Genomic DNA, 18,859 nt, shown 5'->3' with positions numbered 1-18,859 from the left:
GACTTTCTTTCAACAATAACTTTTTTCTTGCCACTCTACTTTCAAAGCTAGATTTGTAGAGTGCTTGCCTAATAGCCGAGGTCTTATTCCTTCTTCCTAAACCTGGTGAAAAAGGCTGATTCTGAATCAAGCTGGTTTTTCCTCTCTTGCTTTGAGCGACTACCAGAATCAGAATTAGCTTTACTGCCAAGTTCGTACAGACAAACAATGAATTTGACTCCGGTACACTTTGCTCTCAGTGAGGATTTTTAATTTTTTGATATATATAACAGTGCAAATAAAGAACATCTTTTTTAAAATGTACATATGTAAACAATTGAATTTACAAAATAATATAATGTGAGATCAGTCCAAGAATACATGGTGTTGGTTTGGAACTCTGACTGTCAGGTGTTCATCAGAGAAACAGCCTGGGGGAAGAAACTGTCTCTGTGGCGGCTGGTTTTAGCAGAAAGTGTTCCATAGCGCCGACCTGAAGGTAACAATGTAAACAGTTTGTGTGCAGGATGTGTGGGGTCTGCAGAGATTTTAGCTTTCCTGACCCAAGACCTTTATAGGCCTAAATAGAGGGAAAGTCAGCCCTAATGATTTTCTCTGCAGACCTGATTGTTCATTGCAGTCTAGACCTGTCCTGTTTTGTGGATGAGCCAATCCACACTGAGATGGACGAAGACAAGACAGACTGTATGATGGCAGTGTAGAAGATGACCACAAGCTCCTGGTTGGTGGTTGTACAAGAAGGTTGTACTTCTTGAGTTGGCTCAGGAAGTACAGTCTCTGCTGGGCCTTCTTCCAAATATTGTCTGTGTGCGAGGACCATCTCAGGTTTCAAGAAATAGTGTTTCCTAGGAACCTGAAGGAAGTGGTCCACATATTGAATTTGCTTCAATATTAAAGTTGTCTACAAAGATATACTGTGCCTAAAAAAACAGGACATCAATAGGCAGAAACATTTGGCAAAATATTAGATTTATTGAATATAAATGAGTACAAAAAAAACAAATATTTAATTAGTTTAAAAAAAAATACTCTTATTAGTTATAGTAATATGCTAAAGCTGAAATCCTCAGAAGAACTTCTGCAGATCCTGCTCAGTGCTGTCTGAAAAAAAAGTAAGAGCATTAAAAATGTTGAATTAAATTTTAAATCTTGAATGAATGGCAATGATGGTGTGCTGAGAGTTTTTAGGTAAAGATAATAGCTTACTTTTTCAGATGATCCATGGCCCTGATGACCCAAGGCATCTCAGGATCGGCACAGATAAGTTTGTTTTTCTGAGTGAAGAAACTGTAATAAGATAGAAGAAGTCTTATTTATGTGGTCAAAATGGTAGGACTCATTATGTGTAATCAATTTTTATCTTACATTATTGAATTGATGTTGCACATGTCTGTGTCGGTTTGAATTGTGAAGTTTTTCAGATTCTCTATTTTTATTGGTTTTTTATAATTTCTTGTGCAGCAAGGTGCCGGGGGACCTTTGAAAAAACAAGGAATAAATTACATCTTAGGAAAGAAATCAATCAATACGTTTTATGTCACACTTTAACTCATGAAAAATAATATTATCCCAAAAAAGAATAACATTAATTTTTTCTGTGGATCTAAAATATTTAAAACTACATCATCCGTCACGAATAAAGCAGCTGTAAAGTCTCACTTACTGGTTTCACTGAGCACTACGAGCAGCAGCAGCAGCGCAGAGACGCACACAGCGAGTTTTGCCATCCTTCTCAGGGGTAAATAAGAGAGCTGGAGTGGATTGTCAGATGGGATGGAGAGATAAGAACTGCCTCTGGCTGTTTAAATACATTGTGACACGGAAGGAAATTGTTAACCACTTGCCAAACACAAGCTGGAAAGAACATAGTATTGAGGTCATGTGGGAAGTATGACATTCTGTGTACTTTACCAGCATTATGGCATAAAACCCCCTGTGCAGGGCGCAAAGCTTGGGCATTATGCTGATATGTCAAGGACAATTACTATAAAAAAATCTAACTCTTTTAACTAATCATTCTTTTTACATTCCTTCATTTTGGTAATTCACATAACACTGATTGCACAATTCCACCATTTGGTATTTCAAAGGTAAATTAAGTAGTTGGAGGTGGTTACCTTGTGGCAGCTTTATGGTGTTTCTCATTTCATATAGAAGTGAGAAACACCGTTGATATATTTAATCAGCATGAAATGACTGATTAGTGTGATATATAAAGAGTGAATATTTCAAGTTGTGTTCAAACTGTGAGGAATTTAGCTACAATGATTCACTCTGCACAAAGCGATCAAGCTCCACCTAACTCAACAATGGAATGCAGTTATTTCACTTGTTACCAGATATTTTGATTGTTTTACAGTGTAGTACTAATTATGTAGTGAAAAAAGTTTCAATTAATTACATTTTTAATGCAATCATTTGCACCCAACACTGCTACAGAGATTCATTTGAGGACTTTTTAGCGGTTTCATAAATGTTTCCCCACCCTTGAGGGTTCAAGAGAGACCTGAAAGTATAAAACAAACTGTACAACAACCCCAAACCTCACTACATATCCTGCTGACCTTATTATTATAGCGTCAGCATTATGTTGCAATGTGCGACTGCCGTTTTGTTTATCTACAACTTCGTCTTAACCACTTCTATTGTCCTACATACTAATTCTAGTATCTTGCTCACCAGTTTTATAAACCTTCTAAATCTTATACACTATATAAATGCGCTCTCATAGTGGTTGAAATATATGCAATACAATATTGAGAAGGTCGTTTCGTCCCAGCTGGGGATTCACTGTGAAAGCCAATGAAAGCAGAACAATATCAACATGTCTAGAACAAGAAAGTCTGATTCTCTTTGACATTAATAACATACATAAGTAAAAGTGACTGGATTCTACATGTGGATTTTCTCAAATACCGGACTTTCCAGGTCTGCTTAATGTTGCTGCTTTCAGTTCTTTCAGTTCTTTTAATAAATCCTGCTCTTAAGCTTGTCTTTGTTGGGTCGAAACCAGAGTTAATACCCAAGTGAATTTAAGGTTAATGTCTTCTCTTAGCTCTTGACAAATGCCATTTTTTTATTGTCTAGCAGAGTCAGAGTTCCTGTTAAAAAGCCTGGCTGAAATTGTAAAATGTTGCTTTGAAAGAAGATTTATCAGTCTCATGTGCTGAATAAATAGCAATAATATTCACTGTCGTATAATATGGGCACTTGCTCTGATTTGAGGTTTCAAAATGTCATACATTCAAATGACTTTGTCTAAAAGTGTGGTAGATCTTTATCAGGAAAGGGCAGTCAGACTTCGAGATAGACAAAACTATTTTTTAGACTATTTTTCCTGAAAGACAGCATTCCTAAATGCTTATGTTTGAACTCAAACTTAAACTACATTTCCTCTGATAGAATTTCAAGGTTTAGTTTGTCCCATCTTGTTTCTGACTTAGAAAGGCTGAATAAAGAACTTGTTCACAAAATAACTCTTTTATTCACCAGTGAAACAAAGACTTTGAGTTTGATTTTTGATCTTTTATCACTAAGTCACTTTGCATATTAGTCATTTTTTTTGCCTGGTCTGAACAAGAGGTTCAGCCACAAAGGTGAAAAACTATTTTGGGTCACTACTGCATTGCAACTGTTTTATGAAATGTTCTTATAAATATTATTTCATCAACTGAATATAACTTAACATTTATGAACTATACAAAGCCAGTAACTATGAAATAAATATTCATTTATTTTTTGTAAGGCAACATTGTACCCCTTTACCACAAATATACTATATATAACTGGCTTATACAATGTTACGACTCTAACGATATGAGAAAGAACACAAGGGAACATGCAAGTAAGACATGTACCCAAATGACTGGTGTGGTTTGATGGAAAGTTGATGACACAAGATTTTAGGTTATTGTGACCTATTTTAGTGCACTAAATGCACCTTGCCTTTGGTGTGCGGGTCTTGAGTATAAGCCTAAGTGTTCCTCTGACCTAGATAGAACCTCTTTGGAACCCCACACTAGCCCACAATAAGCGACCCACATAAAGCAAATGCACAGAGGTCTTGTCAGTTTTTTATCTTCCTCAAGCATTTTTCCGCTTAACTCTAAATGTCATGTATTAGATTCCATTTTAATTAGCTATTTTCCTACTGTTTTAAATGCAAAAATGTTTCTCAGGATGGGCTGATGGAAACACCAAGCATGCACCCCTAAACAGAGTTGTTTTGAGTAAAAGCTAGCTTGTGGCAATTTGAATTTTTTTCCAGTTTATTAGCAAATTTTATATAATTAAACACACTAATTAAATCAAACAGTTTTCTTCCACAATACTCAAGTGAGAAGCCCTTATTTAGAGTGTCTGCTTGTTGTGCCACTTGATACGACTCGTAACTGCAGGAAGACTCAGCTACCTGTAGTGAAGACGGTGGCGATCGGAGCCTCACTCACTTTAGAGATTATTTTCAAGGAGCGATCCAAAATAAAGCTTTCAGTATTCTAAGTAGCTCCTTTCACCCTGTCCAATAAGCTGTTTCTCTGTTAAATGGTGCAGAAATAGTAACGCTGCATCTTATCAAGTACAACTAGGATTTGCCTGATCTTCTGTTCTCAAGCATTAAGGCCCATTAATCTCCAGGGAAAACCATCTGTACAAAACAATGTGGTTTAATTTCGCTACTTATTTTTATGAATGAAATAATAATAAAAAAAAGAGCAGCAGCTATAGTCACTGTTTCTTATGACAAACTACAACCTTCCTATTTTATCTTATTTTGTTTGATCTTATTTTTTTACTTTACTTATCTAGCTTAGGGTAAAAGCTGCTCGGCTCGGGGAGATTTATTTTAACTTTCTGCTTGTGACTACTTTATTAGTTAGTTTATTATCACTGGGACAAATAAAGCTGCAACGTCATAAAATGAAATAAAAAACATTCTAACAAGAAACAACAATCCTACCTACTATGATAATGCTCACTACTCTACTAAAAGCCAGAAATGAGAAGAACCCCTCGGTTCTTTTTAGTACTGCTGCCGTGGGTTCAGTTGTCATGTTGTTGGACTTTTTTAACTAGGAAAATGTCATCAGTTGGAGATGATGTCCTTCTCTTCTCCACTGCTACAACAATGTCTACGCTTCATAACGTGGCTTTTGAAAAGTATGAACAACATACACACTGTTCTAACCTTCCTATGACCTTTGGGGTCAATTTGACCCCAGGTGGTAGCTGTATTTTACCCACATATAGTTTGAATGGTACTGAGGTCACTATAACAAGAAATTTTCTAACCATCAAAAAAATGTGAGGGCCCTAACTCTACGTAACCATACCTATAGGCAGTGCAAGAACCACTGACAGTTCACACGATATGGCATTTCCTATTCCGTGGGGGTGGGAATATAGCGTTCCCGTAAAGATATTGATACTTGGGGCGGAGCAAAAATATGAAAGGTTGCACAGCAGCCTTCTGAAATATCTCTTTTGGCTCTCTGTGTGTTCTTCCTTTCTTCTCTCTTCTCAACTGAAAATGACTTCTAACAAAACGTTTTCTGTAAATGACATGTTGTAAAACTCTTTTTAGAAGGTGGGTACTTGTGTGGGGAAGCCTGAAAAGAAGTGGATGGAGCTTATTTGCATGCCTATATTGGGTTACTCATTTTGGCATGGGTGTACAAGTCAAAAGGCAAATCAACAGTAGGTCTTCAGACTGCTGACACTGGAAAGAGAATATTTCCATCAACCATGTTTCTAAATACATTCTACATTTCTTGCTTGTCGAAACAAGGAAACGTTCAAGGCAGATGGGACTGTGAAAATCAAGAAGCAATTGTATTTGTTTTTCCTGGGGTCAAATTGTGTTACTATTCTTGATAACAATTGCTTTTCATTCCAAATGTTATATATCAAAAAAATATGTAATACTATAAAACCATTAAAATAACAAAAAACAATCTCTTACCTATTTTGGTTAAATCAGAGAGATTTTATGGTGATCTACGTATTTTTTCATAGTCACGCAACAGGTATTCCAGATGTAAAAGGCGTGTGGGCGGTGGTGATGTGTGTGTGTGTGTGTGTGTGTGTGTGTGTGTGTGTGTGGGTGGGGGGTGTTTTGTTTAAAGGCCTAATTGAGTAGCCAACAAACAAACATGACGTACCTGACATAAATTTGGGGAAGAATTTTAAATGTGAACATTTTTGGAGGTTTAAACAGATAAAAGATGTTAATAAATATTAAGATAACAGGAGGGACAAAATGTTTTAGACCTATTCATTTGCTTGAACTAATGTCACCACTTTTGGTCTCAAAAACCATCAAGCTGAATGAACCCCATTTCAAATTATTTTTGCAGATGCTTTATATTTTATATTTTATATCCAAAGACATGCCTGTTAGGATAATTGGTCTCTCTAAATTGCCCTTAGGTGTATGAATGAATGAGTGTGTGTGTGGTTGTTTGTGTGTTGCCCTGCGATGGACTGGCGACGTGTCCAGGGTGTACCCTGCCTCTCGCCCATAGATTGCTGGAGATAGGCACCAGCCTCCCCGGGCCCACTATGGAATAAGCGGTAGAAAATGACTGACTGACTGACTGACTGGCTTTATATTTTATTGGCATGCTTTTTGTTGATGATTTAATCTCTTTTAACTGGCTGTGTACCTCTGATGCCCTGATCCTGTGGTGCCAATGTGTGCTATCTGTCATTTGTTGCTCTCTTTCCCAGTTGCTGTGGTACATTTTCAGCCCAAAGAGGTACAAAACGTCTACTGATTGTCAACAGTTGTGTGTGAATCAAGCCAACCTTGTTCTGAGTTGTTTCCCATTACTTAACTTCTGTCTCTCTCTTTTGGGTTTCAGCCCACAATTATTTATACTCCTAAAAGATTTAGATTTAATGTAATATTTTAATATTACCAATATGTTTATTTTTCTTTAAAGTGGCCCAGCCTGCGTCTTAAGGCTGATAGAAAATCTGTGGAGGGAGCTTAAGATTAGGTTAATGGCAAGAGGGGATAGTTTTGGGTTTAACTGTATAATTACAACCCCAATTCCAATGAAGTTGGGATGCTCAACAAGCTGATAAAGAAGGCTGGCTCTGTTCTGGGGACTCCTCTGGAACCTCTGGAGATCATTGTGGAAAGAAATCTTATTCAACCTATATGCAGTTGATTACACTACAAAGACAAGATATTTAATGTTTAAACTGTTAAACTTTAGTGCTTTTTTGCAAATTTTCACTAATTTTGAATTTAATGCTGGTGACATGTTCCAAAAAAGCTGGGACCAGGGCATGTTTACCACTGTGTTACATCAACTTTCCTTTTAACAACACTCAATAAGCGTTTGCAAACTGAGGACACTAATTGTTATGACTCTAGGAAGCTTCCTGACCCACACGTAGAAATCACACACAGAATTGGATAACAATCAAGTAAAAGGTTTATTTACAGAGAATGGGATAATATTTAGAGTGGAACTGGAGGCTCGAGCATACAGCTTCTGTCATGTCTGGAGGAAGAGAGTAACAGATCATGGAGGGAGGTGATAAGTGCAATGCTTAAAGAAAGAGGAGCAGTAATTCACTGTATAGACGCTGTGGTATAACTTAGGGAGGGGTGTCAACCTCCTAGGGAGATTTCTGAGAGTGATAGACGGTTGGTTTGAGTCTGATTGAGAGAGTGACGTCCTTTATGGAAGAATCCGATGGATCTCTGAGGCTGAGAGGTGTTTGGTTGGACAGCAGGCAGGCAGGTGGTTGCTCAGAGTGAGGGGACAGCAGAGTACAACTGTGGGAAGATTGTCATGTGGATTGTCGCTGACAGCTTGTTTGATTGGACCTGGCGGGGTGTGGAAGCCAACCAAAGCTTACCAACATGGAAACATGGAAAGAAGAATGACAAACTCAAGGAGGAGGTTATAAATTCTAGAAACATACTTTAAGATAAGTTGGCTTGAAGTCCACTAAGAAGGCTGAACACCAAGAGTGGAGTGGATGTTCTGCAGCACCTTAAATCACCAGCAGCCAGGTGGAGAATCGCCAGCAGGTGTGAGTCCTGGAGGCCACGCCTCTCAGCAGAGCTCCTTTAGGGAAAGACTTCTTGCATTCACATTCACACAGAAATAACTAGAATTGTGAAACTAATTGTTAAAGCTTTATAGGTGGAATTACTTGCTTGTACAACTTTAATTGCAAATCATTTTACTCTATTTTTATTTACGATTTACACAACGTCCCAACTTCATTGGATTGAGGGTTGCATACAATTATAAGTGTATAGAAAATTATGAATATTTAAAAACATTTTTTAAAGTAAAACATTTTCATTTTGATGTTTTGCCACAATGACCATTCCTACTCCTTGAGGAAAAAAGGGAGACGTTTTCAAGACAATGAACACCATCCCAGCTGTGATGTACAGAGGTGGCAGCATCATGTTTTATGGGGGGGAGAAGCAACACCTTAAGACATCAGCCAGGACATTAAAGCTTAGGCATAAATTGACCTTCCACATGGACAATGACCCTGAACATACTGCCAAATTATTTACAAAGCTGGTGAAGGACCCTTTTGGAGAGGCCATTTCAAAGCCTTGATCTCAGTCTCAACAGTGGTGGGCAGACCTTCACAGATTTGTGCAAATGAGGGGACCTACCAATCTGACTCAGTTAGTCCACTTCTGTCAGGAGGAATACATCAAAATTCTAGAAAACCCTTATAAGAAGCTGCTGGAGGGATACCCAGAATGTTTAGGCATTCAGTTTACCAACACAATAAGAATATATGTATAAAATATGCAAACTTTGGAATTTAAGGAAAATAAAAAATAGAAATCCATTTCAGTTATTTTAACTGAATAAATAAAAGTTTAATTATCAAGGATAAGGGTAATATATATATATATATATATATATATATATATATATATATATGTGTGTGTGTGTGTGTGTGTGTGTGTGTGTGTGTGTGGTGTGTGTGTGTGTGTATATAGTTTTTTGCTTTATATTTCTTAGTTGTATCCCTTGGATTGTAATATTTAGCTATTCTTAGAGAGCAAGTGGAAAAGCTCAGCTACCACGAATGGAAGAAACCTGTAATAAAATTAATGGAACACATTCATATAAACATGTGGGAGTATCCAAACTATCTGCTGTTGACATACAGGTCCTTCTCAAAATATTAGCATATTGTGATAAAGTTCATTATTTTCCATAATGTCATGATTAAAATGTAACATTCATATATTTTAGATTCATTGCACACTAACTGAAATATTTCAGGTCTTTTATTGTCTTACTACGGATGATTTTGTCATACAGCTCATGAAAACCCAAAATTCCTATCTCACAAAATTAGCATATCATTAAAAGGGTCTCTAAACGAGCTATGAACCTAATCATCTGAATCAACGAGTTAACTCTAAACACCTGCAAAAGATTCCTGAGGCCTTTAAAACTCCCAGCCTGGTTCATCACTCAAAACCCCAATCAGGGGTAAGACTGCTGACCTGACTGCTGTCCAGAAGGCCACTATTGACACCCTCAAGCAAGAGGGTAAGACACAGAAATAAATTTCTGAACGAATAGGCTGTTCCCAGAGTGCTATATCAAGGCACCTCAGTGGGAAGTCTGTGGGAAGGAAAAAGTGTGGCAGAAAACGCTGCACAACGAGAAGAGGTGACCGGACCCTGAGGAAGATTGTGGAGAAGGGCCGATTCCAGACCTTGGGGGACCTGCGGAAGCAGTGGACTGAGTCTGGAGTAGAAACATCCAGAGCCACTGTGCACAAGCATGTGCAGGAAATGGGCTACAGGTGCTGCATTCCCCAGGTCAAGCCACTTTTGAACCAGAAACAGCAGCAGAAGCGCCTGACCTGGGCTACAGAGAAGCAGCACTGGACTGTTGCTCAGTGGTCCAAAGTACTTTTTTCGGATGAAAGCAAATTCTGCATGTCATTCGGAAATCAAGGTGCCAGAGTCTGGAGGAAGACTGGGGAGAAGGAAATGCCAAAATGCCAGAAGTCCAGTGTCAAGTACCCACAGTCAGTGATGGTCTGGGGTGCCGTGTCAGCTGCTGGTGTTGGTCCACTGTGTTTTATCAAGGGCAGGGTCAATGCAGCTAGCTATCATGAGATTTTGGAGCATTTCATGCTTCCATCTGCTGAAAAGCTTTATGGAGATGAAGATTTCATTTTTCAGCACCTGGCACCTGCTCACAGTGCCAAAACCACTGGTAAATGGTTTACTGACCATGGTATCACTGTGCTCAATTGGCCTGCCAACTCTCCTGACCTGAACCCCATAGAGAATCTGTGGGATATTGTGAAGAGAACGTTGAGAGACTCAAGACCCAACACTCTGGATGAGCTAAAGGCCGCTATCGAAGCATCCTGGGCCTCCATAAGACCTCAGCAGTGCCACAGGCTGATTGCCTCCATGCCACGCCGCATTGAAGCAGTCATTTCTGCAAAAGGATTCCCGACCAAGTATTGAGTGCATAACTGCACATGATTATTTGAAGGTTGACGTTTTTTGTTTTAAAAACACTTTTCTTTTATTGATCGGATGAAATATGCTACTTTTGTGAGATAGGAATTTTGGGTTTTCATGAGCTGTATGCCAAAATCATCCGTATTAAGACAATAAAAGACCTGAAATATTTCAGTTAGTGTGCAATGAATCTAAAATATATGAATGTTAAATTTTCATCATGACATGATGGAAAATAATGAACTTTATCACAATATGCTAATATTTTGAGAAGGACCTGTACATATAGTAATAATTATTTCAAAGAAAACATTTTTACTAATAAATGTTCTTTTCACCCCTGCAGGTTTTTTTGTTTCCCCATTCTGACTGCATCTGTAAACAAAAGGAGCAGATCAGATTTGCATCTAAATTTAACCCCCTTCACTGCTACAGCGCATGACTGGGCGAAATCTCTTCAGCCTTTGTTAAGGGAAAATACTGGGGGTTTTACAAAACCACTGCAGTGGGCAGAGCTTGCTTCTTCTCCTCTGAAGGATATATAAGGCTGTGATCAGAGTGCTTGAGCCACCTAATAAAGAACTGCCAAGACCACATTCAGATCAGAGCAGTGTCTGCCAGTAAAGTTGCAGGTATGATATCAATCAAAGTCACTGTGATGGCAGTGACACTTCTTATTCTCTGTGTCCTATCAACAAACACACAAGCAGGTAAGCGTTTATTTTCATAGCTCTTCTCTTCTGCTTTTCTTTCTTTTGTGTCCTTGTTTTCTCGATTATACAAACAAAACTGACAGACAGAGACTTGCAGCATTATCTCCTATCTTTGCTTGCAGCTTCTTTTCCTTGCTGTCGAAGATACATGTTTGGCAAACTCAGATTTTCAGACATCAAGGGCTTCTCGGTGCAGAATGACATTGAACATTGTTCGATCAGTGCCATCATGTGAGTTATCAATTTTGTTATCACTAAAGAGTCACAGTTCATGCTGTTTATTTAATTACATACCATTTATAATCATGTGTACAATTTTTATTAACTTTGATTCCTTTTTAATCCAGTTTCCACACAAAGAATGGCAAAAAATGTTTCAACCCAGCTCTGGAATGGGTGATCGACTACGTCAGACAAATAGAGTGAGTAATGTTTAGGAAAAAAAATAAATGCTGAAACTATATAACAAAAAAAAACATCAAGAGATGTAACATTTCTTCAAACGGATCTCATTGCAGATATATGGCACAAAAAGTTCATCAGAATGCAAGGAATTAACAGGCTCCAAAGGATGAAGGGGGATGCGGAGGCCGGCCGCTGCAAACATGTTTCTGACCTCTACTTGCTGAAAGGACTACTGCTGTTTAAAGCTTTCAAGACCAGCTTAAAAGCAATAATGCTGAAAAGCAATGCATATGTTTGCTCATTTTTAGTAGCACTGTAAATATTATATTCTTTATATTCATTAACATTATATTTTTGTATACTTCTTGCACAAAATAAAGACATGTTCATAAAGAATCATCTGTCTTTTCTGTGGAGTTCATAATAAAATCCAAATCCAAATAATGTTGAATTGTTGGTAGGTCTTTAAATAAAAAAACAGTCTGTGCCCTATAAAATGTGCCACACAGCTGAGCAGCATAAATTTAATCGACTTCCTTATCAACTTTCCAACTGTCAGGAAATTCCACCTTTTTAGAAATGTAATCGGATCTGAAAACGAGTTCAGCCGTGAAAGTCCTGGATGTGATGTGATCTAGAGGAAGCTACAGGAAATCTTTTCTTTAAAAAACACGCACAGAGAAGGCTTTTAATGGTGACTCTTAAAGCTACTGTAATAATGCTGGCTTTGGCTTGAACTCACTTCTGTTTGTTTATTTATTTACTGAGAGCTTTATTAATAACCAGTGAAACATTTTTACGAGTGTAAATCAGAGATCAAAATGATGTTTTGCATTAGTGGGTGTGTTTTTTTTAATGCACCTTATTCCCACTAAAACATACCAAACCTGTTCGGCAGCTGCATGATGCAACATGCAAACCAGTCAGACGTTTGGAGATATCATTATAAAAGATGGGTATTACTTTAATAATATTGGCGCCTTAATGATGTATTTGAACTGTTCTTTATGCAGGATGGATTATTTAGGCAGGAGATTTGCGTGCACATATTCAAATTTATTGAGGATTTTCTCTAACCCACAGTGGGTCGAAACTATACATACAGGCTCAAATATATACATTTACCCTCACTGATATTTAGATAAATGTCCTTTAGAGAGCTGCAGACAAGCCATCATCAGGCCCCTGTCAAAAGTCTAGATGCACATTTTGACAGTCTACTTGTTCAAAATTGTAGGGTTCATTTAATTTATTTTGTTTACTGTCATTTAGCCATCAAGGGCATTCCAGAAGTTCAATGTCAGTCTGCTTTTTCTATTCCAGAACCAGTTTTGATTTGTGTTTGGCATCATTGTCCAGTTAAAACATCAACAATTTGGTCATCTGACTCAAACTGACAACCTTGAATGAACAGAAAGTGGTAAAGATGTTCAAAAACAACCCAGGAAACACCAAGGCTAAAACCTATCCTAAACGGGAACTTGCTAGTAAACCAGCGAAGGGAATATAACACCAACTTAGCCTGATAGTGTACCAACAAAAATGAAGCCTTGCTCAACACTTGCCACCGTTAAGCATGAGAGAACATTGGAGACACATTTTAAAGTCAGATAAGACAAAGATCGAGTTATCTGGCTTCAGTGAATTAAAAGAAAGGGAAAGTCATGATGAGGCTTTTAAAACACCCCCACACGATGCACCAGTTGTCGAGCATGGTGGTGCCAGCATCACCCGGATGGCCTGCTTTAATGTCAGAGGTACTGGCACACAAAGTAGGTGGAAGAAGGACTACCAAGAAATTCTTCAACTAAGTGTAAAAACAGCAACTACACGGTTGAGATCTCAAATAACTGTTTTTCAGGTGGATGAATCAGGCTAACATTAGGCTTCTGGAATTAACCTGACTTGAAATTTATTAAAAATGTATTGATTTTGCTTAAACAGTACATCTGCGGCAAGGAAATCTACAAATTAACATAAACTTTACAAATTCTGATAAGAGGTCAGATATTAAGCCAGAAAAATGCCAGCACCTGGGTACAAAAAGGATCTAGTTTCTCTGCACCCTATTATAGGTCATTTTCCCACATATTATGAGGAGTTTATGTACAGACCCATTCAATACATTAGAATATTAATGAAAAGATATGTTATTTCTGTAACCCAATTCACAAAGTAAAACACATAAAGGTAACCCATTCAGGCATTGGCTATATGCATAGAACAAATCAAGGGGTTTGTGTGCCATCATTTTCTTCTGTTGAATGAAAACAAAACTAAAGTAACAATTCTTGGACCAAAGGAGAAGCAATCAAGAGTTGGCACACAGTTTTACCTGAACCTTTAAAGGCGCATCACAGTTAAATCTATTACTGCAAAAGTGTTCCCACAGGTTCCTCACTAAAACTAAGAGGGTAGAGCACATTCACACAGTTCTAAAGCCCTGGATCTCAGAGAACAAACTTTAAAATACTTCAGTTAGTTTAAAAGTCACTGAATGGCTTAGCACCAAAATGCATAAAAGATTTGTTGCCGTATCAAGCTTCCACATCACTCAGGTCTTCTGGTTCAAGTCTACTCTACATCCTCAGAATCATAAGCAAACATGGAGAAGCATCATTCAGTTCTTATGCTCCATTAATCTGGAACAAACATCCAGAAAACTGCAAAATGCTTCTTTTAAATCAAGGGTAAAAAGCTATTTGTTTAGAGTTGCTTTTGAATGTTTTTATTTAAACTATTAACTGAAATATCATTATTTTTTGTCATGGTATGACATCCTTGGACTTGGTTTGTGTTTTTGTGTTAACTGTGCCTAGGTTTATGTTTTCCTTTATTGTTAATTAGTTCCACCTGTCCCTTATGCCTCCATGTCTCCTTGCCACACCTGTTCTTAGTTCCTGTGATTACCTGCCTTTGTTTTCTCCCTGTATATTAGTTGGTCTGTGTTCTTTGTTCTCTGCTGGTTTCTCCGTCACTATTCCTCGTTCATTACCCCTGTTTATGCTCAGTTTTGCTACGTTACAGAATTATGTACACATGTAAGTGTTTGGCTCGACTCATGTTTGTACTTGTTGGATTATGTTACGTTTTGGAGACCTTTAATTAAAGAGAAGCCTTCCTCTCATCATGCTGCTACCAAGTTCTTATCTGCACTTTGGTCCGATCCAAACCCAGAACGTGATATTTTTAGTCTGTAATCCAACTTTATATATTTATTTTATTTATATATATATATATATATATATATATATATATATATATATATGACTTCTACATATCATTGGTAGATTTTGGTCCTGCATGATTTACCTATTTGCTGTTAAATATATATAAATAGACAACCTGCTGTGGAACATGTTCAAATTAAATTCACTTGTGCTTTTTTTAGGCTGTAAATTCAAATCAAACTGAAGCTTTAAAGGATCCGTGGCACAAATTTTCCATGCATGGGTTTGTTGTGTTAGACCTAGGAAAATCCAGAATCCAAATCCAAACGTTACAGAGATCCAGCAAATCCATTGTTCTTCAACTTACAATTAATGAAATTTCAGTACTTGGTGGAATATTTTATTCTGCCAGTTATGTTTAAAATACATAACACTAAATTACCAGCACGTTTGCAAAAAATATTTACTAAAAGAGATAGCATTTATAATTTGAGAGGGTCAGGGATTTAAAAAAAACTTAGTTAGAATTAAACTAATAGATTGCTGTATTTCTGTTTTATTGAATAAAGCTGTTTAATAATCTGTCTAAAAAACCCAGAGTAGACCAATTTCTACTTTAAAAAAAAAATAAAATATAATATTCTATCAAGGTATAATGAAATACATTTAATCAGTAGAGTGCTGTCTCATTACAAAGATAATATGTTTTTTTTCTTTTTTGCTTCCTTTGTATTTAAAGATGTATCTATTTGGTTGGTTGATTGATGTTTAGTTGCTTTAGGTATAGTGAATTGACTATATAGGTTTTTTTTTTCTTCAAACTACTTTTAATTCAAAACTTTTGTTTACGTCAACATGTGACATGTTCATTTTAAATTGTAAATGAATGAAATAAAATTTTTTATTTATTATCACAATTTCTATTTTTATGGGGAAAAAATGGCAGTTTTTTAATCTCACACTCATTGACAGAGTCAGGCCACAATGGAAAAATGGTGAATGATGACACAACAGCCCAAGAAGAAATGGAAGTGAACTAACTTCCTCTACTGTCAGTTAAACAGTAACATCTCCAAAGATGAAAACAACAATGAGCAGGACCACAGATCATACCTAGAGGGTTTAACATTATAATAAACCAAGGATAAAGCAGTAGATGTCTGGGGGTTTATACTGATCTAATGAGAAAAGATGGGGTTAATATTTTATTTGTGAAACACAGATGTTGTTTTAAAGCAAATATTTTAAAATGAGCCCTGTCTAACACTAAACACCGTCTAAATATTTTAATACTCATTTCTATGTTGCGGAAAATCCAAAGAGATCTTAAATATGGAAACAATAAAGCTTGCACATTAATAACCCTTCATCAAATTTAAGTTGTAACAATTAAACATTTTACAGAAGGTTTTGCAAAATATCTTTCAATTTTATTTTCAAGAAATATTTTATTTTCTCCATTTAAAAATTCCAGTTATGGTGGAAAGTTACTGTTTGATCAGCTGTTAGGACTTTTATTTCATGTAACTTCAACCATGTCCTGTGATGTGTGATTTTAAGCTACTACATGTCTCCATAAAATGTTTTTAAATGGTTTTTTTTAATATACATTAGTAGCTGATAGCTGGATATGATGAAGGGCAGAGAGAGACAAGGAAGACATGCAATAAATGACTTGAGGCTGGGAATAGAACCCGAGAGTGCTGCGTCAAAGATGTAGCCTCTGTATGTGGTGCACCTGCTCAACCACTGATCCACTTAGCAATCTCTCTTCTAAGCATTTAGGTCTGTTTAGCTTATGACATTTCTTGCAGAAGAACATTTTAAAACCACATTCAATTAGAATTTATCCTTTTTTCTATGTTGGTCAAAGTACTGTCATATAAAAAAAACGGTTATCTCTTCTTGCTGATGAAGCAGAAAAACAGACAGAGTTGCCGACAAGTTAAGTGTGAGGTGTTAGCGGTTTACACCCTCTTTGGAGAATTGATTGACTACTGGTGAAAATACATTCAAGCAGTAATTTACATGCAAGGTTTAACAATTAATTCTAGCATTGTGTGTGAATGTGGAGGACAGTTAAAGCGACATAAAAAGGTATTTATAACGCACAATTTTTTTCACATTTTATCAGGTCACAACAAAAAACTTCAATGTATTTTGCAGGGACTTTATGTGATTGGCCAACACAATCTAATGCAGAACTCTGAAGTGGAAGGAAAGTGATCCACAGTTTGCAAAACTGTTCCCAACTGATAATCTGAATATTGATGAGCATATTTGTATCTAGCGCACTTTACTTGGACTTACAACGAACTGCCTTAGGAGTAACATATTTAGTTTGCTTGCAATTTAATCTCAGTATAAATCCAGCTCTTTCTGAGAAGGCCTCAGAGTTTGAGAACATAAGTCAACAATAAGCATCATGAAGACCAAGGAAAACAGCAGACATGTTGTGGAGAAGTTTAGAGGTTAGTTTCTAAACCGATATTCTAAACTTTAAACATCAAGGAGCACAGTTCATCCATTATACAGAAATATAAAGACCATGGCACAACACCAAACCTACAAACAAATGTTTCCCCACTTATTGTACTCATACTCGTACTTGTCGTCTTCCGCTTCATCGGGGACCGTGTCGCAGGGGCACCAGACTCAGTAGAGACACCCAGATGTCCAACTCCCCAGACACCTCCTCCAGCTCCTCCAGGGAGAGCCCAAGGCGTTCCCAGGCCAGTTGAGAGACATAGTTCCTCCAGTGTGTCCTAGGCTGTCCCCTGGGACTCCTCCAGGTGGGACATGCCTTGAACACGAGGCCAGGAGGCATCCAGCATAGATGCCTGAGCTACCTCAACTGGCTCTTCTCGATGTGGAGGAGCAGCGGTTCTACTCCAAGCTCCTCCCGGATGGCAGAGCTCCTCACCCTATCTCTAAGGGAGTGCCCGGCCACCCTACGGAGGAAGCTCATTTCAGCTTTCTTGGCTACAGGGGACCAGCAGGACCACGTCATCTGCAAAAAGAGGAGATGAAATCCACTGGTCCTCAAACCGACCCCCTAATAAAGCGCCCCCGACTCCGTACCCACAGGGCACCACAAGGGACAAGGTTGAATGCCTTCTCCACAAAACACATGTGGACCGGTTAGGCAAACTCCCATGAACCCTCGAGTACCCTGCAGAGGGTATAAAGCTGGTCCAGTGTTCCACAGCTGGGACGGAAGCCACCCTGCTCCTCCTGAAGCCGAGGTTCGACTGTCGGCCGAACTCTCCTCTCCAATAGCCTGGCATAAGCCTTCCAGGGAGGCTGAGGAGTGCGATTCCCCTGTAGTTGGAACACACCCTCTGGTCACCCTTCTTATGAAGGGGGACCACCACCCCAGTCTGCCAGTCCAGAGGCACTGTTCCTGACCGCCACACAATGTTGAAGAGGCATGTCAACCATGACAGCCCCACAACATCCAGAGACTTGAGGTACTCAGGGAGGATCTCAGCCAACCCCGAACGCCTGCCCCCATGGAACTTTCTAACCATCTCAGTGACTTCAGCCTGGGTGATGAAAGAGTCTAACCCCAAGTCCCCAGCCTCTCTTTCCACCACGGAATGTGTGACGGCAGGATTGAGGAGATCCTCGAAGGAGTCCTTCCACCCCCCAATAATGTCCCCAGTTGAGGTCAACAATTTTGGCGAAGCACTGCTTCCCCCTCCTGAGGCGCTGGACGGTTTGCCAGAATCGCTTTGAGGCCAACCGGTAGTCCTTCTCCATGGCCTCACCAAACTCCTCCCAGAGTTTTTGCCTCTGCCACAGCCCGGACCGCGGCAAGTTTGGCCTCACGGTACCCGTCAGCCACCTCAGGAGTCCCACAGCCGATAGGATTCCTTCTTCACCTTTACAGCATCCCTTAATGCCGGTGTCCACCACCGGGTTCCGGGATTGCCGCTGCGACAGGCACCGCAGACCTGATCAAAGCTCTCCCTGAGGTGGGAGTTGAATACATCCCTGGCCGAGGGCTCCGCCAGATGTTCCCAGCAGACCCTCACTATGAACTCTGGAGGTTGACAACACAACTATTAGCAATTCACTGT

General features: G+C 38.5%; 2 protein-coding genes across 2 annotated transcripts; one reads left to right on the top strand and one right to left on the bottom strand.

Annotated features, from left to right (window-relative positions):
- Window positions 1-444: 444 nt before the first annotated feature.
- Window positions 445-1,797, bottom strand: LOC124870584 (C-C motif chemokine 20-like). The gene is made up of 4 exons (XM_047369372.1): window positions 1,664-1,797; window positions 1,366-1,477; window positions 1,207-1,287; window positions 445-1,101 (listed from the first exon to the last, which is right to left on the bottom strand). Exons 1-4 carry the CDS (start codon window positions 1,725-1,727, stop codon window positions 1,092-1,094), a joined length of 267 nt encoding a protein of 88 aa, XP_047225328.1. The 5' UTR covers window positions 1,728-1,797; the 3' UTR covers window positions 445-1,091.
- A 7,699-nt stretch (window positions 1,798-9,496) lies between these two features.
- Window positions 9,497-12,003, top strand: LOC124870532 (C-C motif chemokine 20-like). Its single transcript, XM_047369265.1, has 5 exons — window positions 9,497-9,554; window positions 10,836-11,199; window positions 11,325-11,433; window positions 11,550-11,624; window positions 11,721-12,003. The coding sequence occupies exons 2-5, from the start codon at window positions 11,124-11,126 to the stop codon at window positions 11,758-11,760; spliced, it is 300 nt and encodes a 99-aa protein (XP_047225221.1). The 5' UTR covers window positions 9,497-9,554; window positions 10,836-11,123; the 3' UTR covers window positions 11,761-12,003.
- The last annotated feature ends 6,856 nt before the right edge of the window (window positions 12,004-18,859 follow it).

The sequence above is a fragment of the Girardinichthys multiradiatus genome, chromosome 6, assembly GCF_021462225.1.
Source record: "Girardinichthys multiradiatus isolate DD_20200921_A chromosome 6, DD_fGirMul_XY1, whole genome shotgun sequence".
Classification (NCBI taxonomy): Eukaryota; Metazoa; Chordata; class Actinopteri; order Cyprinodontiformes; family Goodeidae; genus Girardinichthys; species Girardinichthys multiradiatus.
This window is presented reverse-complemented; position numbering and strand designations above follow the sequence as displayed.